General features: G+C 46.2%; 2 protein-coding genes across 4 annotated transcripts in view; both read left to right on the forward strand.

The window, feature by feature from the left end:
* The window catches only part of KIF5A (kinesin family member 5A), a 74,827-nt gene extending 66,671 nt beyond the window's left edge, over nucleotides 1-8,156 (forward strand). The window contains exons 24-29 of one of the 2 annotated variants that reach the window (XM_084832274.1): nucleotides 1,339-1,555; nucleotides 2,886-3,042; nucleotides 4,151-4,233; nucleotides 5,377-5,404; nucleotides 5,605-5,731; nucleotides 7,835-8,130. In XM_084832274.1, the coding sequence (XP_084688400.1) occupies nucleotides 1,339-1,555; nucleotides 2,886-3,042; nucleotides 4,151-4,233; nucleotides 5,377-5,404; nucleotides 5,605-5,683 (564 nt within the window). In that variant the 3' untranslated portion in view covers nucleotides 5,684-5,731; nucleotides 7,835-8,130. Of the gene's footprint in view, nucleotides 1-1,338; nucleotides 1,556-2,885; nucleotides 3,043-4,150; nucleotides 4,234-5,376; nucleotides 5,405-5,604; nucleotides 5,732-6,722 lie in introns of both variants that reach the window. The other variant, XM_084832273.1, reaches the window with a different exon arrangement.
* Nucleotides 8,157-13,921: 5,765 nt separating this feature from the next.
* The window catches only part of PIP4K2C (phosphatidylinositol-5-phosphate 4-kinase type 2 gamma), a 44,546-nt gene continuing 41,215 nt past the window's right edge, over nucleotides 13,922-17,252 (forward strand). For both annotated transcript variants that reach the window (XM_084836627.1, XM_084836628.1), the window contains exon 1: nucleotides 13,922-14,105. In XM_084836627.1, coding sequence (XP_084692753.1) covers nucleotides 13,977-14,105 — 129 coding nt within the window. In that variant the 5' untranslated portion in view covers nucleotides 13,922-13,976. The remainder of the gene's footprint in view (nucleotides 14,106-17,252) is intronic.

The raw sequence follows: 17,252 nt of genomic DNA on the forward strand, positions 1-17,252 counted from the left end.
ATTTTCTCCCCCTCTCTTGGAGGCTGTGCTGCCCAGTGGTTTCCCTGCTCATTTCCGTCGTGCTGGTGGCTGCCCCTAGGCTGCTTCTTCGCCTCGTGCCATTGCGCTATCACCCTCGCATGCTGCTTAGCCACCTGCCTGTAGATTGGAGCCTGTGTGTGATGAGAGAGCTAAAGAGATCATTGTCTTGGCCGGAGAAGGGAGCTTCTCGCCTTTCCTTCCTGGAATTTGCTCTTCATAGTATCCCCCTAAGCATGGTGCACGGCTTGGATCTGTGGCACTTGGGTAAAGATTGGGCCCTACCAGCTTAGCGGGAATGAGGGATGGGCGCTACTTGGGTTGGGCAGGAGCTTGTTACCAGCATCCAGGCTGGATATAGGATAAGGTTCCTGTGCCTTTAACTGATGGACTACAGGGAGAATTTTGGTAGGTACATGGTTCTGTGGGCTTTCCCCTGCAGTGGATGGCAGAAACTGCAGGCATTCCTACATGAGGCTTTTATCTTGCACCTTTACTGGGGCTTCTGCTTCCAGACTCTTTGCAGGATTAAGATTGGCTCATTTACACATGTGGGGGGGGGGCTTTTCTTTCTCTGCCTTTCTATATGTTTCATCATACAGCCACTAGATGATGCCATGGTATAGCAGTATTATGCAATTACATGCTATAAATAGAATCAGGAAAATACTGCATTTTCCCCAATCTAAAAAAACCCACGATAATGGTTGCAAAGCACAGGAGAGGCCCTGGAGGATGACGACACTGTGTAAGGGACCCGCAGACTAGTGCAATCATGAGGGCACAATAAAAGCCTCATGTAGAAAGGCTGTACATTGATTAAACATTTATTATCAGCAACTGCTTCAACATCCAAGAGCTCTGGTGCCTCTTCAGTCTGGCAATGCTAGAGCCAGCTGTATGGTATTATCAGGGAGATGTAGATTCATTAGCTGGGTATTGAGAAGCAGGACAAGACTAAGAGTCCAGTTGTCAAGGGGTATGAATGCTTTCCCTGAAGTTAGGGACCTGTTTGTCAGACATGTCCCTAATCCGAACTCTTACATAACCCATACTGTGAGAGGACAGGAACACATACAGCTCTTCCCCTTTAGGAAAGGGTTGGCATGTCTCTAAGGTGTGAGGTTGCTGGGAATAGGATCAGGAAGGGCAGGAGTAGTGTTCTGTACTTTTCTGGAAATGCCATAGAGCTGGAGGATGAGCAGGGTAGAAACTATTGGGGCGAGGGTGAGAACAAGTGTCTCATGTCTTGGGGGCAGAGTCCCATCCACCTCATCCTCCATTTCTCTTCTCTCCCTTTCCCATTGGCATGGGGCCCAGCTGGTTCGTGACAATGCAGATCTGCGTTGTGAGCTTCCTAAACTGGAGAAACGTCTTCGGGCTACGGCTGAGAGAGTTAAGGCCCTGGAGGGTGCACTGAAGGAGGCCAAGGAGGGGGCGATGAAAGACAAGCGTCGCTACCAGCAGGAGGTGGACCGCATCAAGGAGGCAGTGCGCTACAAGAACAGCATGAAGCGCAACCACTCTGCGCAGATTGGTGAGCAAGCAGGCTGGGCATAGGAATTACAGAGAGCAAGAAGGTGACTGGGGCAATCCCAGGCATGTTTCCTTGGAATTGAGTCCCGCTGTGATGAATGGGGCTTACTCCCTAGTAGGTATGTTTAGGATTGCAGCCTCTGAGAGTGGAATTCCTTTTTATGGAGTGTTTTTTTAATTGCTGTTAGTAATCTGGAACGTCATTTTTTGAGTGGAAAGCCAGGATACAAGATCCAATAAATAAAATAATGAACGTTCATCCTAGACATGCTCGTTTGACCAGTTTGTTTATTTATTTATTACATTTGAATCTTGCCTTTTCCTCAGAGGAGCCCAAGGTGGCATACATGATCCTCCTCCTCTCCATTTGTCAGGGTGGAAACTGAGCCCAGAGAGCCCCAGAGCAGTTCTGATTCTGAGGAGGAACAGCAATCCGTGGGAGAGGAGCCAGCTCATCCCTCACAGGCACAGCAGCTGGCAGAGATTCCTCCTGCCGGCATTCCAGAGATAGTGACCCTGGTAGTGAGGGAGTGCAGGAGGGGGGCTTCTTAGATGCTCAACGCAGACGCAAAGAGCGACGAGCGATGGGAGGGCGTAGCACCCATTTGGCGCGCAAGCAATGGCCGCCTCCCATGGACCCAAGGGAAAGAGGGAGGATCTCTCCCTAGCACATAAGTTCTGGGTCTTCAAGTGACTCTCTTTCAAACGGGGATCAACTGCCTGCCTGAAGCTTAGTCCACGCTGCTGTTCCTTGCTTTAGCTGCTGGTGATTAGCATCTGAAAGAGTCATTAAGTTGTAATGGGATTAAAGCTTTGAAAAGAATTCCCTTTCGTCTGTGTCTTGAGTTGGCTATTGGAATCTACTGAGAGAGGCCACCAAGGCACTCCTGACACCATTTTATCCTCACAGCAACCCTGTGAGGTAGGTTAAGCCGAGAGCCAGTGACTGGCCCAATGTCACCCAGTGAGCTTCATGGATGAGTGGGGACTTGAATCCAGGTCTCCCCAGTCCCAGTCCAATGCTCTAAGCAGTACACCACACTGTTTTAAGAACACTGTAGACATCTTCCTATGTGGAAGGCATTTGTCTGATTAGGCTCTTTCTCTTGCCCCTGTGATTTGATTGACAGCTATTATTTCTCTGTGTGTATGTGATTTTTTTATGTCTGTTTTATTAACATTTGTGTGTGTGTGTGTGTGTGTGTTGTTTTTTTGTCTTGCATGTTAGCTGCCCCAAGAACCTTTGGCTTAAGTGTAGGAATAATAAGTTCAGAATGAATAAAAATGAATGGATGTGCTATGTTATGCATGGCATGTGTGTCCCTTTGCAGCCAAGCCAGTGCGTCCAGGGAGTCACTACCCAGCTTCATCCCCCACCAACCCTTACGGTGTCCGCAACTCTGAATGCATCAGCTACACCAACAGCCTCTTCCAGAACTATCAGAATGTCTATCTGCAGAATTCTGGCAGCACTGTGCCTGACAGCTAGTGAGTATCCTTCACCTACATTTACATTCAGAAAGGTAATCTGCAAACTGCTTCTTGGTAACCAAAATTCCACTGTGTAACTTAATCAAGGTTGACTTGTTAGACCTGCCCAGTCCTGTTCCCAGGTCAATTTTTTGCAGAAGGAGGCGGTAGGGTAGGGGAAGGGGGCAGACTCTAAGAGATGGTTTCCCCCACAAATCAAAATCTGATATACCATCCCTTATACAAAATTCTGAGCTGGGCCCTCCCTTCCCCACCTCAATCAGATCAGAAACTCTGGCTCACCGGTAGTAGTTGCCTACGAAGGTTAGGCCAAACAGCAGGGCTTTCCCTAGATCCAGACACTGGAGTTTTAAAATAATTTTAATGAGCGGGCAAGTATCAGGGCTTCATATTACTTTGTATTACCATGTGTGGAAATACCTTGTCCAGTGGATTTGAACAGAATGACCTGGTATTGTGGGTGCTTGAAAAGACTGTGACTCAGCAACATGTACTGTTTCAACCTACTTTTTGAAGATTTCCTAAGACGTGTCCAGTTCTGATCTGGAGATACAAACTGTTCACAATATTATTGCAGCATGCACAGATCCACTGGAGGGGGGTGGGGAAATGGTGTTAATTTCAAGACATAAAAACATGGCTGCTGTAATTGGCCTTCAGTCTAAGTTTCAGGATGGAGAATCAGCTGTGTATCTGGCCAATTTGGAAATCGATGGCCTTGCACATACTGATGATTTTATGAGATGTGAGTGTGGCCACCCCCTTCCAAGCCATCCACAGGAATCCAGAGGTGACAGACAGGGTCCAGTTCTATTCACCACCCAGATCTTGCAGCCTCTCACAGTCCGTTATGCTCCCCTTCCCCCCACCCCAGAGGCACACACACCTTTTCTCCTCAAGCCTGTTATGAGGCATTTGGCTTTCAAGTCCTGTAACCAGCTCTAGTGGCTGCTAAAGGTCTCCCTTCTGCTGCAGGTCCCTGTTTTGAGCAAAGAAAACTGGGGACTCCGAGCCTATGTGGTCCTCAGCACACCCAAGGGAAAGGAGGTCTGTAGGCTTCCATTCAGCCCTCACAGAGTACTTTCATTCCTTTTCACCCACCCAGCTTTACCAATGCCTCTTCCAGCAGCGGAAGCAGCTCCTCCAGTGCCCCTCTGACCTCCTATCAGAAGCTCAATATGGATAATGGTAAGGGGACTTGTGGGGGAGAGATACATGTACAGCATGGGGGGGGGAACCTGTGGCCCTTCAGATATTTTGGCCTGCGACTCCCATCAGCCCATCTAGCACCCCTGATGTGCAGTAATGAGGAGGGAAGGTGCCTCAGGAAGATGCCTCTTGGGGCATCTCTACATCAGCCTAAAATCCTGCATTTAACATGGGGCTTTCTGCTTCCGTTTTAAATGCAGGATCACAATGACTCCCTTTTTCACATGCTTCCTTTCCCCCACCCCTTCCCCCTCCTTCTCCCCATATCTGAGCATTCCATTATCTTTCATTGGTCTCGCTCCTCTTCTTGCCGCATTTCCTCTTTTCCTGGAGGGAACTCAAGCGGAACACAACGGGGTCATTTGATAGCTCATTATCTGCGATCTATTTAAAAATGGAACAAAGGGCATTTTGTGCAGGAGACGCTTTGAATGATCACGGCATCATGTAAAGAGCCCACAAACTTCCGTGAAGGAGCAATCTCAATCGCAGGACAAAAACTTCTGTGAAGGAGCCCTTGTTCTTAGATTTGCCTGCAGTTGTGTCTAATGGCTGCCTGAGACCGTTGTGGTACCCACTGAACCAATCATTCTGTCCCTGTGGCCCAGAGTATCCCTCAGTTTAGAGATTGTGGAGAGAGATGTGTCTCCACCTCACATGGAAGCCAAGGGTGGGAGAGATGGGAACCAAAGTGAGGGGGTTAGGCTTGGGGTTAGGGATGGTCAGCGTGTTTGAAATCACCTCAGAATAATGTTGTATGGCAGCTGTGGAGAACCTGTGGTCCTGCAAATATTGTGGGACTCCAACTCCCATCAGCCCCAGGAAGCATGGCCAGTGGTGAGGGATGATGGAAGTTGTAGTTCAAAAACATCTGAAGGGCCACAGTTTCCTCATCCCTGCTTTACAGTGATACTCATAATGTGAGCAGAATGCCAATAGGTTGTACCTAAACTCCTCCCTGTTTCCATGGAGTTGCTCCGCAAGGAAGCATTAATTTTGCGTGGCTGGGCTGCATATGTAGTGGGCAACGTTTATCCGCTTGGGATTGGGATTAGCTCTTCTCTGAACCCTAATCCTGCTGTTGATATCTTTCCATGTTCTTCACCTGGACTGGTGGTGCAGGAAATGCCACAGACATCAATGATAACAGGTGAGAAGCCCGTGAGAGGGAGTGGGGCTGGGGTGGGGACTCTACAGGGAGGATTCCCTATGCATTTAATAAAAAAGTTACCACAGACATTCAGGATGGCTAAATCCAGAGAAGGAAAAACTTTTAAACAAGGAGGGAAGATCTGAGTGGCCACACATTAACTTTCCCTCTCCAGCACACTAACTTTCCCTCTCCTGTAGAAGTGACTTGCCCTGTGGTGTTGAAGCCGATGAACAAGCCAAGCTCTACCCTCTTCACCAGGAGACCGCAGCCAGCTAATAGCAACAGTGCCACCAACTTGCCCAGGGGGCCTCAACACACCATCAGGTACAGCCCCCCACCCCCCGCACTCTCCACCGCATTTAACCACTTTTGTTGGGACTCTTCCCAGAGATCTCTTAGGACTGTCTTTCAGCTCCCTCTAAATATATCTCTTACAATATTTGCCAGGTATCCTTTCATATATTTTTTTAAAGTCAGGACATGTTTCAGGGAACACATACCTGTCCAGCTGTATAGGATCAGCTTGCATCATATGTGTGTTTTGTAACTATGTAACTGCAGAACCTCACCTCCTAACAAACAATTTGGTATTGGGTGCAAGAATTCAGCATCCTGACAATGTATAAGGAGATTATCTATAAGGGATCAGATAAATTCATGAAGGAGGGGCCTAAAAGCACATAACCCATTACCTCTCTTGTTTGTGGGGTGGGGGAAATGCCCCTTTGGAGCTATGTTTAACTTCAGGCAGATCGTCACATACCTCTAGTGAGCCAGCTCTAGCCGCTGCACAGAGGTAAACATAGCTGTAAAACATAACATGGTTGTCCACAGTAAAATGCTTAAGGATGCAATCCTATACACCAGTTGTTCCCAACTGCGTGCCCTCCAGCTGTGTTGGAATACAGCTGACTTGGGCATGCTGGGAGTTGCAGTCCAACACAGCTGGAGGGTGCCCGGTTGGGGAAGACTGCCATACACACTTACTTGGGATGGAGTCACCCTCATTCAACTCAGTGGGGCTTCCTTCTGCATAAATGTGCATGCCGCACACACACATCTACCTTTGTCTGGATTGTGCCCAATGTGTGTGCACACGCCTCTCTTCTAAGAGCCATCTAGATGAATTTTGGTCTGATCCAGCAGTACAAAATGTATCATTTTAAGAAATGCTGGAGGATGAAGGGGCTCGATTCAGAAATGTGGATGTTTAAAAGGCCAGGGCTCTGCGCCATCCCCAGCACCCAGCAGGGCAGGAGCCTGACTTCTCAAGACCAGTCCTGCCTACTTTTTCCTCCTTTTTCTCTTCTCTTAGTTTCTAATTGGGACGGAAGCCTCAACTCTGCATGCCGCAGCCTGGCTTTCCATGACCTCTGCTACAAATGGGCCCTGTTTGTGTGTTCTGCTCTCTCTCCGTGTCCTGTATATTTATCCAGCTGCTGCTTCACTCTCACTGTTTCTCTGTCCTACTCACTTAACTAGACAATGATATACTCACTTATTTCCTTGGGACCCGTACTCCTTAGCCCAGGAGGCAGGTATCCCCCTCTTTACTGCCTCAGTTGCCTTAAGGGACCGGCTGCCATAGAAGAACCCTTACGTGGGAACTGGTTTTAGCCTAAGAAAAGGGTCATAAGGCATTTCCCTTGTATCATACTGATCCTAGCCTGGCACCCTGCAACACCCCCATCAGCTGGGCCTTCCTGTGGCCTATGGAAGTTGAGTACCTCCAGGTTAGTAGCTAGGTGGGCCGCAATTGCTACCTGTTGTGTCAGCCAACTCTGAAGAAAGGCCTGGAGCTTCAACACACCCAGCTCTTATCCTTCCAGGATGTTTCTCAAAGGGCATAAAAAACAGGCAACCAGCTTCACCCTTTGGAGCCCACCATGATACCTTCTTTGGATTTGAACATCTAAGTTTCCCCTGGGTATATTTATAAGCTAAGGTCATTGTGGCACTTCCGCAATGACTGGAGCCATTTTCTGCAAAAGATAGCTACTTACTCCTTGCTTTCAAAGCTCTGCTAGTCATCGCCTTCGGCTGGTCCAATAGCGTTAAGGGGCGCTGCCTGTCCTTGGTTAAGCTGATCACTTGCTAATGGTCAGGGGTGACCAGGTGACATTTCATCAATGGGAGCAAGGGGAGCGGGAGTACATAACTATACGGACAGTAAGGGGTAGAGGAGTTGGGCACTTTCTGTGGGAGCCAGCAACTGGGCATAAGAAACACAGGCTCCATTTTGTTCTATAAAGGGGGAGACAAGGTTGTTTGGGATGGGGGGGAGGATTACAGTTTGCAGAACAAACATGTCCTGGTCAACTGCAACCACAGCACATTCAGGAGGGCGGGCTAGGGTCTAATGATTCTGCAAAGTGGGACAAAACGAGGCTGCTATCAACACATTTTCTTTTTTGTCTCTCTTGATAGCTGGGTCAGTGGCCTTTAGTCTGTGTTTCCATGTATACCCCCCCCCCCCAAGGGGAACAGTGAGTCCACTGCACATCTTCAACTAATGTCACCACTTCTGATGTTACACAGAGCAGACAAGGTTGCGTGGGGAATGCAGCTCTTATGGGGGATCTCAGGTCTGCTTGCTGTCAAACTCCTAAACAGCAGTAACCTTGTTTGACTTTCTTGCTGGAGCTGCTGACACCCTGTCACTTTATCCCTGTCTGTTCAAATCACACCCAACGTTGCATGTCAGAATAGTCAAAAGTTTATTTAAAAAAAATAAATGAACAAATATGTTAAAAAAACAACAATGTTGTGTGTTCTGCCTGTTGTTGTGTATCAATTATAAGCATATAGCAGAAATGGAAAAACTGCAAGAGGAACAAGAACAATTATCTGAGGTGTGCTCTTGTGAAAGATTCAAAATATCAATTCACTGCAGTCAATTGGAATATTGGAACAAGATTGCCAATATTCAAAGAATGAGGAAAATGGTGCTGAGTTAATAGTGCTTGAAAAACATCTGCATTAACAACACCGTGGGAGCCACAGCTTGAAAAAAGTGCACTGTTAGCAGTGGGCTATTACAAATGGCTGATGGCATTTACATTGCTAAATATCTTACAGAACATCCCATATTTGTAAGTAAGCTATTTCAGAGAATTGTAACAATTCCAAAAAGCAATTTGGAACCAAATTGTAACATTTCCAAAAAACACTTCTCATTTAAAGTAGAGATAGGCAATTACTAGCCCATTTCAGATTTGTCTCACAAAACAATTTTATCTGGTTCTTGGCAGTCCTACTAGTCAAAACATACTTTTGTCCACCATTTAATTCATAAAGAAAAAGAAAATTGGTTTCAAATGTTGTGTGCAATAGAAGTAAGTCTACATTTCAATGTTGGATCTCTCTTTAGGCTTTATATATAATATCCCCTTCACAGCCAAACTCCCGTGCTCCATAACTATGAAAGCCTTGTTGATAGGTGGTGCCAATGCTAAATGTAAGTGGATAGTGTGACAAAATACACTTCTCCCTAACCCCCTAGCTACCTTGGGCCATCATCTTATTTATTATTACCTACTAATCATAGGGATTGGTGATGGGACTTTGCAGGACAAACTCTCACTTGTCAAAGTTGTGCAAGATCTTGATGACACCTCAAATTCAGAATAGGTCACCGTCAGTTGTTTCCTGAATTATATCTCAGACATTTGATGCATTCTGCATTTCATCCCTGATGATAAAGGGTCCATTTGTCCATTTTGTTTCAAGGTTGCCAGTACCCTCTGAAAGTGTTCCCGGTGATGTCTGGACATTGGGAAGGGACCATAATTAAGTGGCAGAACACATGCATGGCATGCAGAAGATCAGTCCCTGGCACCTCCAGTTAGAAGGACCAGATAGTAGGAGATGTGAAAAACTGCTGACCTGGGAAACCTGCTGCCAGCCAGGGTAGATAACACTGGGCTAGGGAGACAGCTGTAAGGCTGTCATACATCACAATGAAGGTTGTTTCCCCTAAGATTCCCACTTGAGACAGCAGGTTGACCTATTTGTGAATAAACAAGAGCTGGCAAAGCGAAGTGTAGAAGCCAAATGTATGACCCAGAAAGTCTCCAGCTAAAATTTCGCCTTGAGCATGAGCTCACTATAGCCTTAGGGTACAATCCTATGCATATTGCTGGCTGGGGAATGCTGGGAATTGTAGGACTTTTTTCTGTCTAAACACACATAGGATTGCGCTCTCAGAAAACTAGCCACTGTCTTTTAGCCTCAGTCCCTCATCTGCAAAATGGTGATAATAATACTGGCTGACCTTAACACTGTTAATGTTAAGAATCACCATGAAAATGTAAGTGAAGTATTTTGAACACTTGAAATGTGCTAAGTAAATACTAAGTGGTAGTATTAAATTGTACCCTGCCATTTCAAGTGGTGCAGAGGCTGGTGTACCTATGAACAAATGTACTTTTGAGCAGACGCCCCAGTTTGCAGTTTAGTCAAATATGCCATACATTACCAACATGAGTATGTGTAAGCAGATGGGCTACTAAAAATGGTACAAAGCTGCAAGCAACAGGTTTTTGTAGCGTTATTTTGCAAGGGGGCTGTTTGTGTACAGGATTCAGGAAGGCCTGACCATTAAGCAATGCAAAGTAGACATTTCAGGAAATAGATTCTAGATAGAGCCACCATTTTCCTCCCTCCAGAAAAACAAATAGAGCTACAATTTGGAGGTGGGGATGCAGGGGAGTATCATATTTTGCTTCAGCTGCCAATAATCCTAAAGATAGCACTGATGCTGCTGCAACTTTCCATCCTCCTTCTAAATCCACTACTTTCCCTGATATATACATCCATAAAAGAGTATGTAGGGATAGGATGCCAAACTGTAGCTGTAACCCTGTTTCCATGTAAACTGCAACAATTGCTGTCTGGGTTTTGTACTTATCATAAGGTGAAAGGGAGTTAGCTTGTGCAACACGCTAAACTTAAGATATCAACAACTCCTAGGATTGTTAACTGACCAGAAGAAAACAACCTACATAAAGCCTGATCTGCTGTTGTGCCCTTAACAGCAAACTGATGTGCAGAAAACACAAGATAAATGCTGTCACCTGCTAATGTCTGTACACCAAACTGCTGTTAAAAGCACAGCTAAAGGGGTCACTGGGCTTGAAAAGCTCTCAATCTTCACAACTGTCTAACAGCTAAATATAACTCCTGCCACCTCTCTCTCCCCCCTCCCCCCATCCTTCAATGGCTTCATAAGAAGCAGACATTCATCAGCTGCAGGTAGAAAGGAAGAGATGTCTGTTGAATTTCTACCTGCTGCGTAGCTGTAATTAGATACAGTAGATCTTGTCATGGGAAACAAACAACACGGCCATGTTTAGAATGGTTCTACTGGCTTTATGCAGCATTCGTGTTTGCCACGGGCAGACCAGTATTTTCACAGCAGTGTTCACACAAGCATTTAAGGAAACGTGCTCAACACCCTTGTAACTTGTGGCAGCAAAAAAAAAAAACAAAACCCTGGAGCCTCTCTTTGAAAAACACTACTTACTTTACCAAGGAGGACCTGGTGAATTGCCCACTCACATTTTTGTACACCTGTCAGCCCTTAACCTTGGTAGCTGCATCATGTGCTTGTGCAGTTTGATTCTCAGCCTCCCCATAGGGGGCAGAGGGAGAAAAAAAAGATGAGAACCACACAGTATCTCAGTTCTGATTAGGACCTAAATTTGAACTGTGGTGTTGTTGTTTTGCCCCCCCCCCCCCCATGCAAAGGATAGAGTGGCTTTCTGCCATAAAGAGTCCAAGGCCAAAGAGCGGATGTTGTTCACTTGGTCAGCTGGCTGGGGGATGCTGTATTATTGTATTATTCTCCCCACCCTCCAGAAGGGAAATCTGACATGTGGTGAGCCAGCCAAGAGATCGTTCCTGGTTAAAGCGCATGGACTTGTAAGATTTCTCCCTGTTTGGGGAATGGATCATAAAGACACAACTAACTGAGTGGTTGGCAGTACTTCTGCAGGCCTCCCAAGAGGCATTAGTGATAGAACCAAAGAGACACCATCTTAAAGTAGTGGCAGCCATCTCAGGCAGCCTGCTACGGTGGAGAGTCCCAGAGGAGGACAGTCTTATCAACTGCCTTGTTGACACCAACAGCAATGGTCTGTTTCATATCACGTACAGCCAGAGGAGTCCCCCCCCCCCGCTTGCGAAGCCGCCACGCCTGCAGCTAGTTAGAACCAGTTCCAGCTAGATCACTTCCTGCCCAGCCTGCAAGGACACGTCAGCCATAGAGCCATGTCCACTATGCATGCTTAATGAAGTTCATGAATATTGTGTGACCCACCCCGCATAGCTAATGAGGTCATTATAATGTACATGCGATGTATGTAGTAGGAGGATAAACATGTCAAGGAGATGTCATAAGTAGGTAGGACAAAAGTTATGAACCTTAGCGTATCCAGCCAATAAAGAAACAAGTCATGTGACCCGAATGTATATAAGCTGTACCAAAAACATTCAGGGTGTGGTTCTCCTTTGTGGCGCTAGCCGCGAGAATCCACCCGAACAGCGCTGTTTGTCTCTTGCCAAATAAAACTGCGTTGGACTGAATCTCAGAGTTCTGTCTGTCTCTAGGGGGATATTGGCATACCCCTCCTAGAGGGAACGAACTTAAGCATAATTTGTGCAACATTAGTCAGGGAGTTGGCAGGCTTTAGGCCTCTGGTGTAGGTTCAAGATGATCAATGTATTATCAATGAGACTCCCCATTAAAGGAGTGTGATTTATCACCTCTTCTGTACAGGCAAATCAGGAGGGGAAAAGTGTAGATCCCCCAGTGAATGTTACAGCTGCGGTGAAGCTGAGGTAAATGTGGAGCCTCACTGTTTATTCACTCCACACTGTAAAATATTGATTTCTATCCATTTGCTTGTTTGCTTTTTAAAGGAAAGAGTGTAAAAGCTGGAATGGACCGTAATGGGCCCTTTATTTTAAAAAGATACATGCCAAACATTATGGCATATGTTAGGGACACCAGAGAACAATGTTTTAGGACAGAAACGCTTGAAAAATTATATTATTAAATGCCCAGAAGACATCCGGAACAGAACGGAATGGCCCGGAACAGAACGGAATGGCCCAGAACAGCCACTTCCAAATGAGCCAAATCAACCAAATTCACTAGTCACGCATAACTATGTGGGACTGATGGAATAAGCCACAAAACCTCCACAGAAACTATGTTCAGATACTGGTTCTGGGCAATAGTCTGCATTCTCGAAAAATGGCCCAGAATGGCCACTTCCACGTGAGCCAAATTAACCAAATTCACCAGTCACACATGACTGTATGGGAGGCATGCAATAAGCCACAAAAAGTCCACAGAAACTATGTTCAGATACCCGTTCTGGGAAATAGTTCATATTCCAGAAAATGGCCCAAAATGGCAACTTCCAAGTGAGCCAAATCCATCAGATTTATCAGACATAACTGCATGCAAGTGATATAATATGCTACAAAACTGCCATAAAACCATGTTCCAGTACCTGTTTCAGGCAACAGTCTGTATTTTGTAAAATGACCCAGAATGGAAACTTCCAGGTGAGACAAATCAACCAAATTCACCAGTCACACATGGGAATAAGCCATAAACACTGTCACTCAATATTAGAATTAAAAGCCATCTTTAATGTATATTACAATAATATGACAGATTCAAACCCACCTCAAAAATTACTGACGTGTGTCTTTAACGTTGAACCCTAACAAGTAACATTTGACGTCATCAAATTAAATTTTTCTATTGCTAAACCAGTGTATTTCATAATCAATTATTTTTTTTAAAGCCTGCTGATTTAAGACCAGAGCTAAAGCTGTTTCGAGAATGTTGACTATTGCCCAGATTGGATTTCGGAACGTGGTTTCTGTGGAGGTTTCATGGCTCGTTGCATCCTTCCCATACAGTTGTGTGTGACTGGTGAATTTGGTTGATCTGGCTCATTTGGAAGTGGCTGTTCTGGGCCACTTTTCAAGAATATGGACTATTGCCCAGAAGAGGAACCTGGACGTTGTTTCTGTGGAAGTCTTGTGGCATATTGCATCAGCCCCATGTAGTCATGTGTGACTGGTGAATTTGGTTGATTTGGCTCATTTAGAAGAGGCCGTTCTGGGCCACTCTGTTCTGTTATGGATGTATTCTGGCCATTAAGGGGTTAATAATAATATAATTTTTCAAGGGTTTCTGCCCTAAAATATTGTTCTAGGGTGTCTCTAACACATGCCATAGTGTTTGGCATGGTGTTATAAATAAGTAAGTAAGTAAGTAAATAAATAAATAAAGGGGCCATTCCGGGTGGTTCTATGCCGGGTTTTACACAGTCCCTTTATGATGCAATAGACTAACATGGCGAGCCCTCCAAAAAAGGGTTTCAACTGTTAACCGGAAGTTCAGGGGAGTGCGTGTCTCCCTCCCTCTCTCCTTATCTCTATGACACTGCCTCCTTCCCCGTCACGTGTTGGCGGAATCAGCTGATCGTTGCTTCCGTTGCCGGCGGCAAGGCTGAGAGAGGGAGAGACGCGGCCAGGCGCAGCCGGGATGGCAGCCTCGGTGGGGCCGGGGACCCGCACCAAGACCAAGAAGAAGCACTTCGTGCCGCAGCGCGTGAAGGTGCTGCGGTCGGCCAACCCTCTGCTGGGCGTCTTGGGTTGGGGGATCAACCACCAGGTAACCGGCTCGATCCCGTCTTTCTCATATAGTAGGGTGCGTGCGTGGGGGAGAAGGATGGGAGGAAGGAAGGAAGGAAGGAAGGAAGGAAGGGCGATTCTTATTCTGAATCAGTTCACAAGACCGCCCCTGTTCAGCATTGGAGGTGCTGTGGGGCCATCCATTGATGCTGACCTTGGGATTTCGCCAGTTCCTCCCCACGACCATATTCTTTCTCACGATGCTTCACGCCATGCTCTTTGGCATGTAATAGCTCAGCCAGCATGGCTGGCTGAGGGATGTTGGGAGTCGTAGTCCAACACATCTGGAGGGCACCAGAACGGAAGGCTGCAGGAGCTTATAGTTCCTGCTCCTCTTCTCCCCTGCCCACTTCCTGGTCCATACCTGGTACTAAGAATTGCTCACCAGGCAGATATATTTGTTTGTATTATTTATGAATTCAAAGTGTTTTAATCCCCCTCTTCAGTCAGAAGGCTTCCCAAAGCCGGCTTATAGGGATCAATAATTGGACAGTCCCTGCCGTCAGGTTTACAATCTAAAAAGACATGAGACATAAGGAAAGGGTTTGAGAGGGGGAGGGGGAAAAAGCATGATGGTTAATTCAGTCACCTTGAGGGATGGGAATATATCTATTATGGAACTAATTGTAGTCAGATTTGCACTGCATTTATTGTCCTTCTGGTCTGCTGTGTTCTTTGCTGGTCCATTCCACTTTTCTTTCTTCTCTTCTGCAATTTCTGTTCTCATCTTGCATCTTGATGAGTTCAAGCGTAATCGGTTCCTTTGTATTATGCCATTATTCTGGTTTATATTTCTATTATCATAAGCCTTTCCTCTGCTGTTGCAAGCTGTTTTGAATGCATGCTGGGGAAATTTATAATTTAAATATCTTAAAATAAAAATATATTAAAAGTAAATGAATAGTAGTTCTATAAGTAAATTGATCATTGAACTGATATCAGATGATATCTCTCTACTCTTTGGGATCTAGTATTGGGGGCTGTGCTGAAGGAATCATTAACATGTGTTGGTACTGAAGTGAAAATAAACCAACACATTTCCCCAAGATTCCTACCCTTTTCTGTAACCATTACTGTCTCCCTTGCTTCCAAGTCTAGTGAATCATATTTTCCCACCTGATACTAGGTTTGCTAAGCAAGATTTCCAGTCATTCACCGCACAGGTGTATCTCTGAGTTTGCCCATTTTGAGAGGAGTTTGATCAGTTCTTCCTTCCTTACTGTGAGGCTGTAGTAATCTGAGTACTTGTTCTCCTTGACTTCTCTTATGTGGTGTCTGTGAATGGGTCCCATACAGCACAGGTGGACAAGCTTCAGGCTTGTGGGATCTACTTTTCACAGGAACCCCAAGATCTACCAGCCAGACCCAGGTATAGAAGACATGCAGTTAGAAGTAAAGAATGCTGAGCCTGGGAATTTTTTTTCACTACCAAAACTACGTAGCTCACAGTTCTTCCAAACAAAAATTTACTCCTGGTTACCCCAAGCGTTCTTCATTTCAGCAATATAATTAGGAGGTGGGGGAGAGCAGGGCAATAATTTTGTTGTGGCTATTTTGAAACAATTGGGAGTCAGAAGTTGCAAATATATTGCAAAGCACTCAGGGATCTACCCATAGTTCCAGGCCTGCCTTCTGAACACCCCTGCCATACATCATCTGTGCAGGAAGGAGAGACAGGTGCCCTGATCAATCCTATGCATGTTTAAGCAGAGTCCTACAACTCCAAGCATTCCCCAGCCAGGTTTAATCAGAATTACTCTTCTTTCTCTTGTAGAAGAGGGGGATAGGTTTTGCCCATCATAGAACACGGAGGATTCTCTCAGTTTCTTGGTCGGGGCGACCAACGTGGCTTCCTGCAGATGATTGGCTACAAATCCCACCATCCCCAGCCAACATGGCAAGTGGTGATAGGAGTTGTAGTCCAAAACTCCCGGAGGGCACCAAGGTTGCCTACCCGTGTTTTTGGTCTTCTGGATCTTGATTCCTTAGTTCACAGGTGTAGACCCTCAGGCCCAGGGGCCAAATCATCCCCTTTGGAGTTCCCCTGAAGGCCATGCCTCCTTCCCATGACCCCATCCCTTTCCTCCGACCACCGATTGTTTGGCTGTTTCCCGGCTTTTTGTACAGTCCCCCCCGCCCCCATTCTAAAAGGCTGAAGTGCCTCTCTTAAGACTTACTTATTAGCAGTAAGAGCTTTAAGCTAAAATTTGCCGGCGTTTTTTGTATTCTGGCCCCACCCCTTTTGCCCTGCCCACCACTGGAATGCAGCCCCTTGAGAACTTCTTGGAAATAGAATTTCACCCTCAGGTTGAAAGAGGTTCTGCACCTCTGCCTTAGCTGGAATTAGGGATGGGTGGATTCCCTACCTGCTGGTCCGGCCGAGAATCCGCCCTTGTGGGGAGGTGATCTGTTCCTCCCCCTGGAATCCTCTTTGGCCGCCTCTGCTCTACTGCGATTCTGTGGAGCCACCAGCCGGCTCTGAAGCGCCAGCGATACGGCCGCCATGCTGTATCGCTGGCTGAGGGGTATTGACTGCTGACGCAAATGGCATCCAGGACGCCATTTGCGGCTGTAAAGGTCTTAGTTTAAGGTAAATGCAGCTGTAAATGGCTGCATTTAGCCTAAACTAAGACCTTTACGGCCGCAAATGGTGCCCTGGATGCCATTCGCATCCCTGTTTTTTTTTCATGCGATAGGCTACGCAAATATTTGCGTAGCCTATAGCGTGAAAAAACAGGGCTGCAACTGGTGTAGTGGACGCCATTTGCATCCCTGTTTTTTCACGTGACAGGCTACACAAATATTTGAGTAGCCTATTGCATGAAAAAAAATGAGGGACGCAAATGGCCATTTGGCCAGGGACCATTTGTGGCTGTAAAGGTCTTAGTTTAAGCTAAATGCAGCCATTTACGGCTGTCTTTACCTTAAACTAATACCTTTATGGCTGCAAATGGCGTCCTGGATGCCATTTGCATCCGCAGTCAATCCCCCTCAGCCAGCAATATGGCGTGGCGGCCATATCGCTGGCGCTCTGAAGCTGGAGGGTCTGGCCGAAGAGGATTCCGCAGAGAGGCAGAGGTAAGTGTTCCGTTCCGCCATGGACTCCGGGGGCCCAGATTCTTTAGAG

This window comes from Heloderma suspectum, chromosome 2 (genome assembly GCF_057233095.1).
Source record: "Heloderma suspectum isolate Gila_16-S chromosome 2, 16-S_ref, whole genome shotgun sequence".
NCBI lineage: Eukaryota > Metazoa > Chordata > Lepidosauria > Squamata > Helodermatidae > Heloderma > Heloderma suspectum.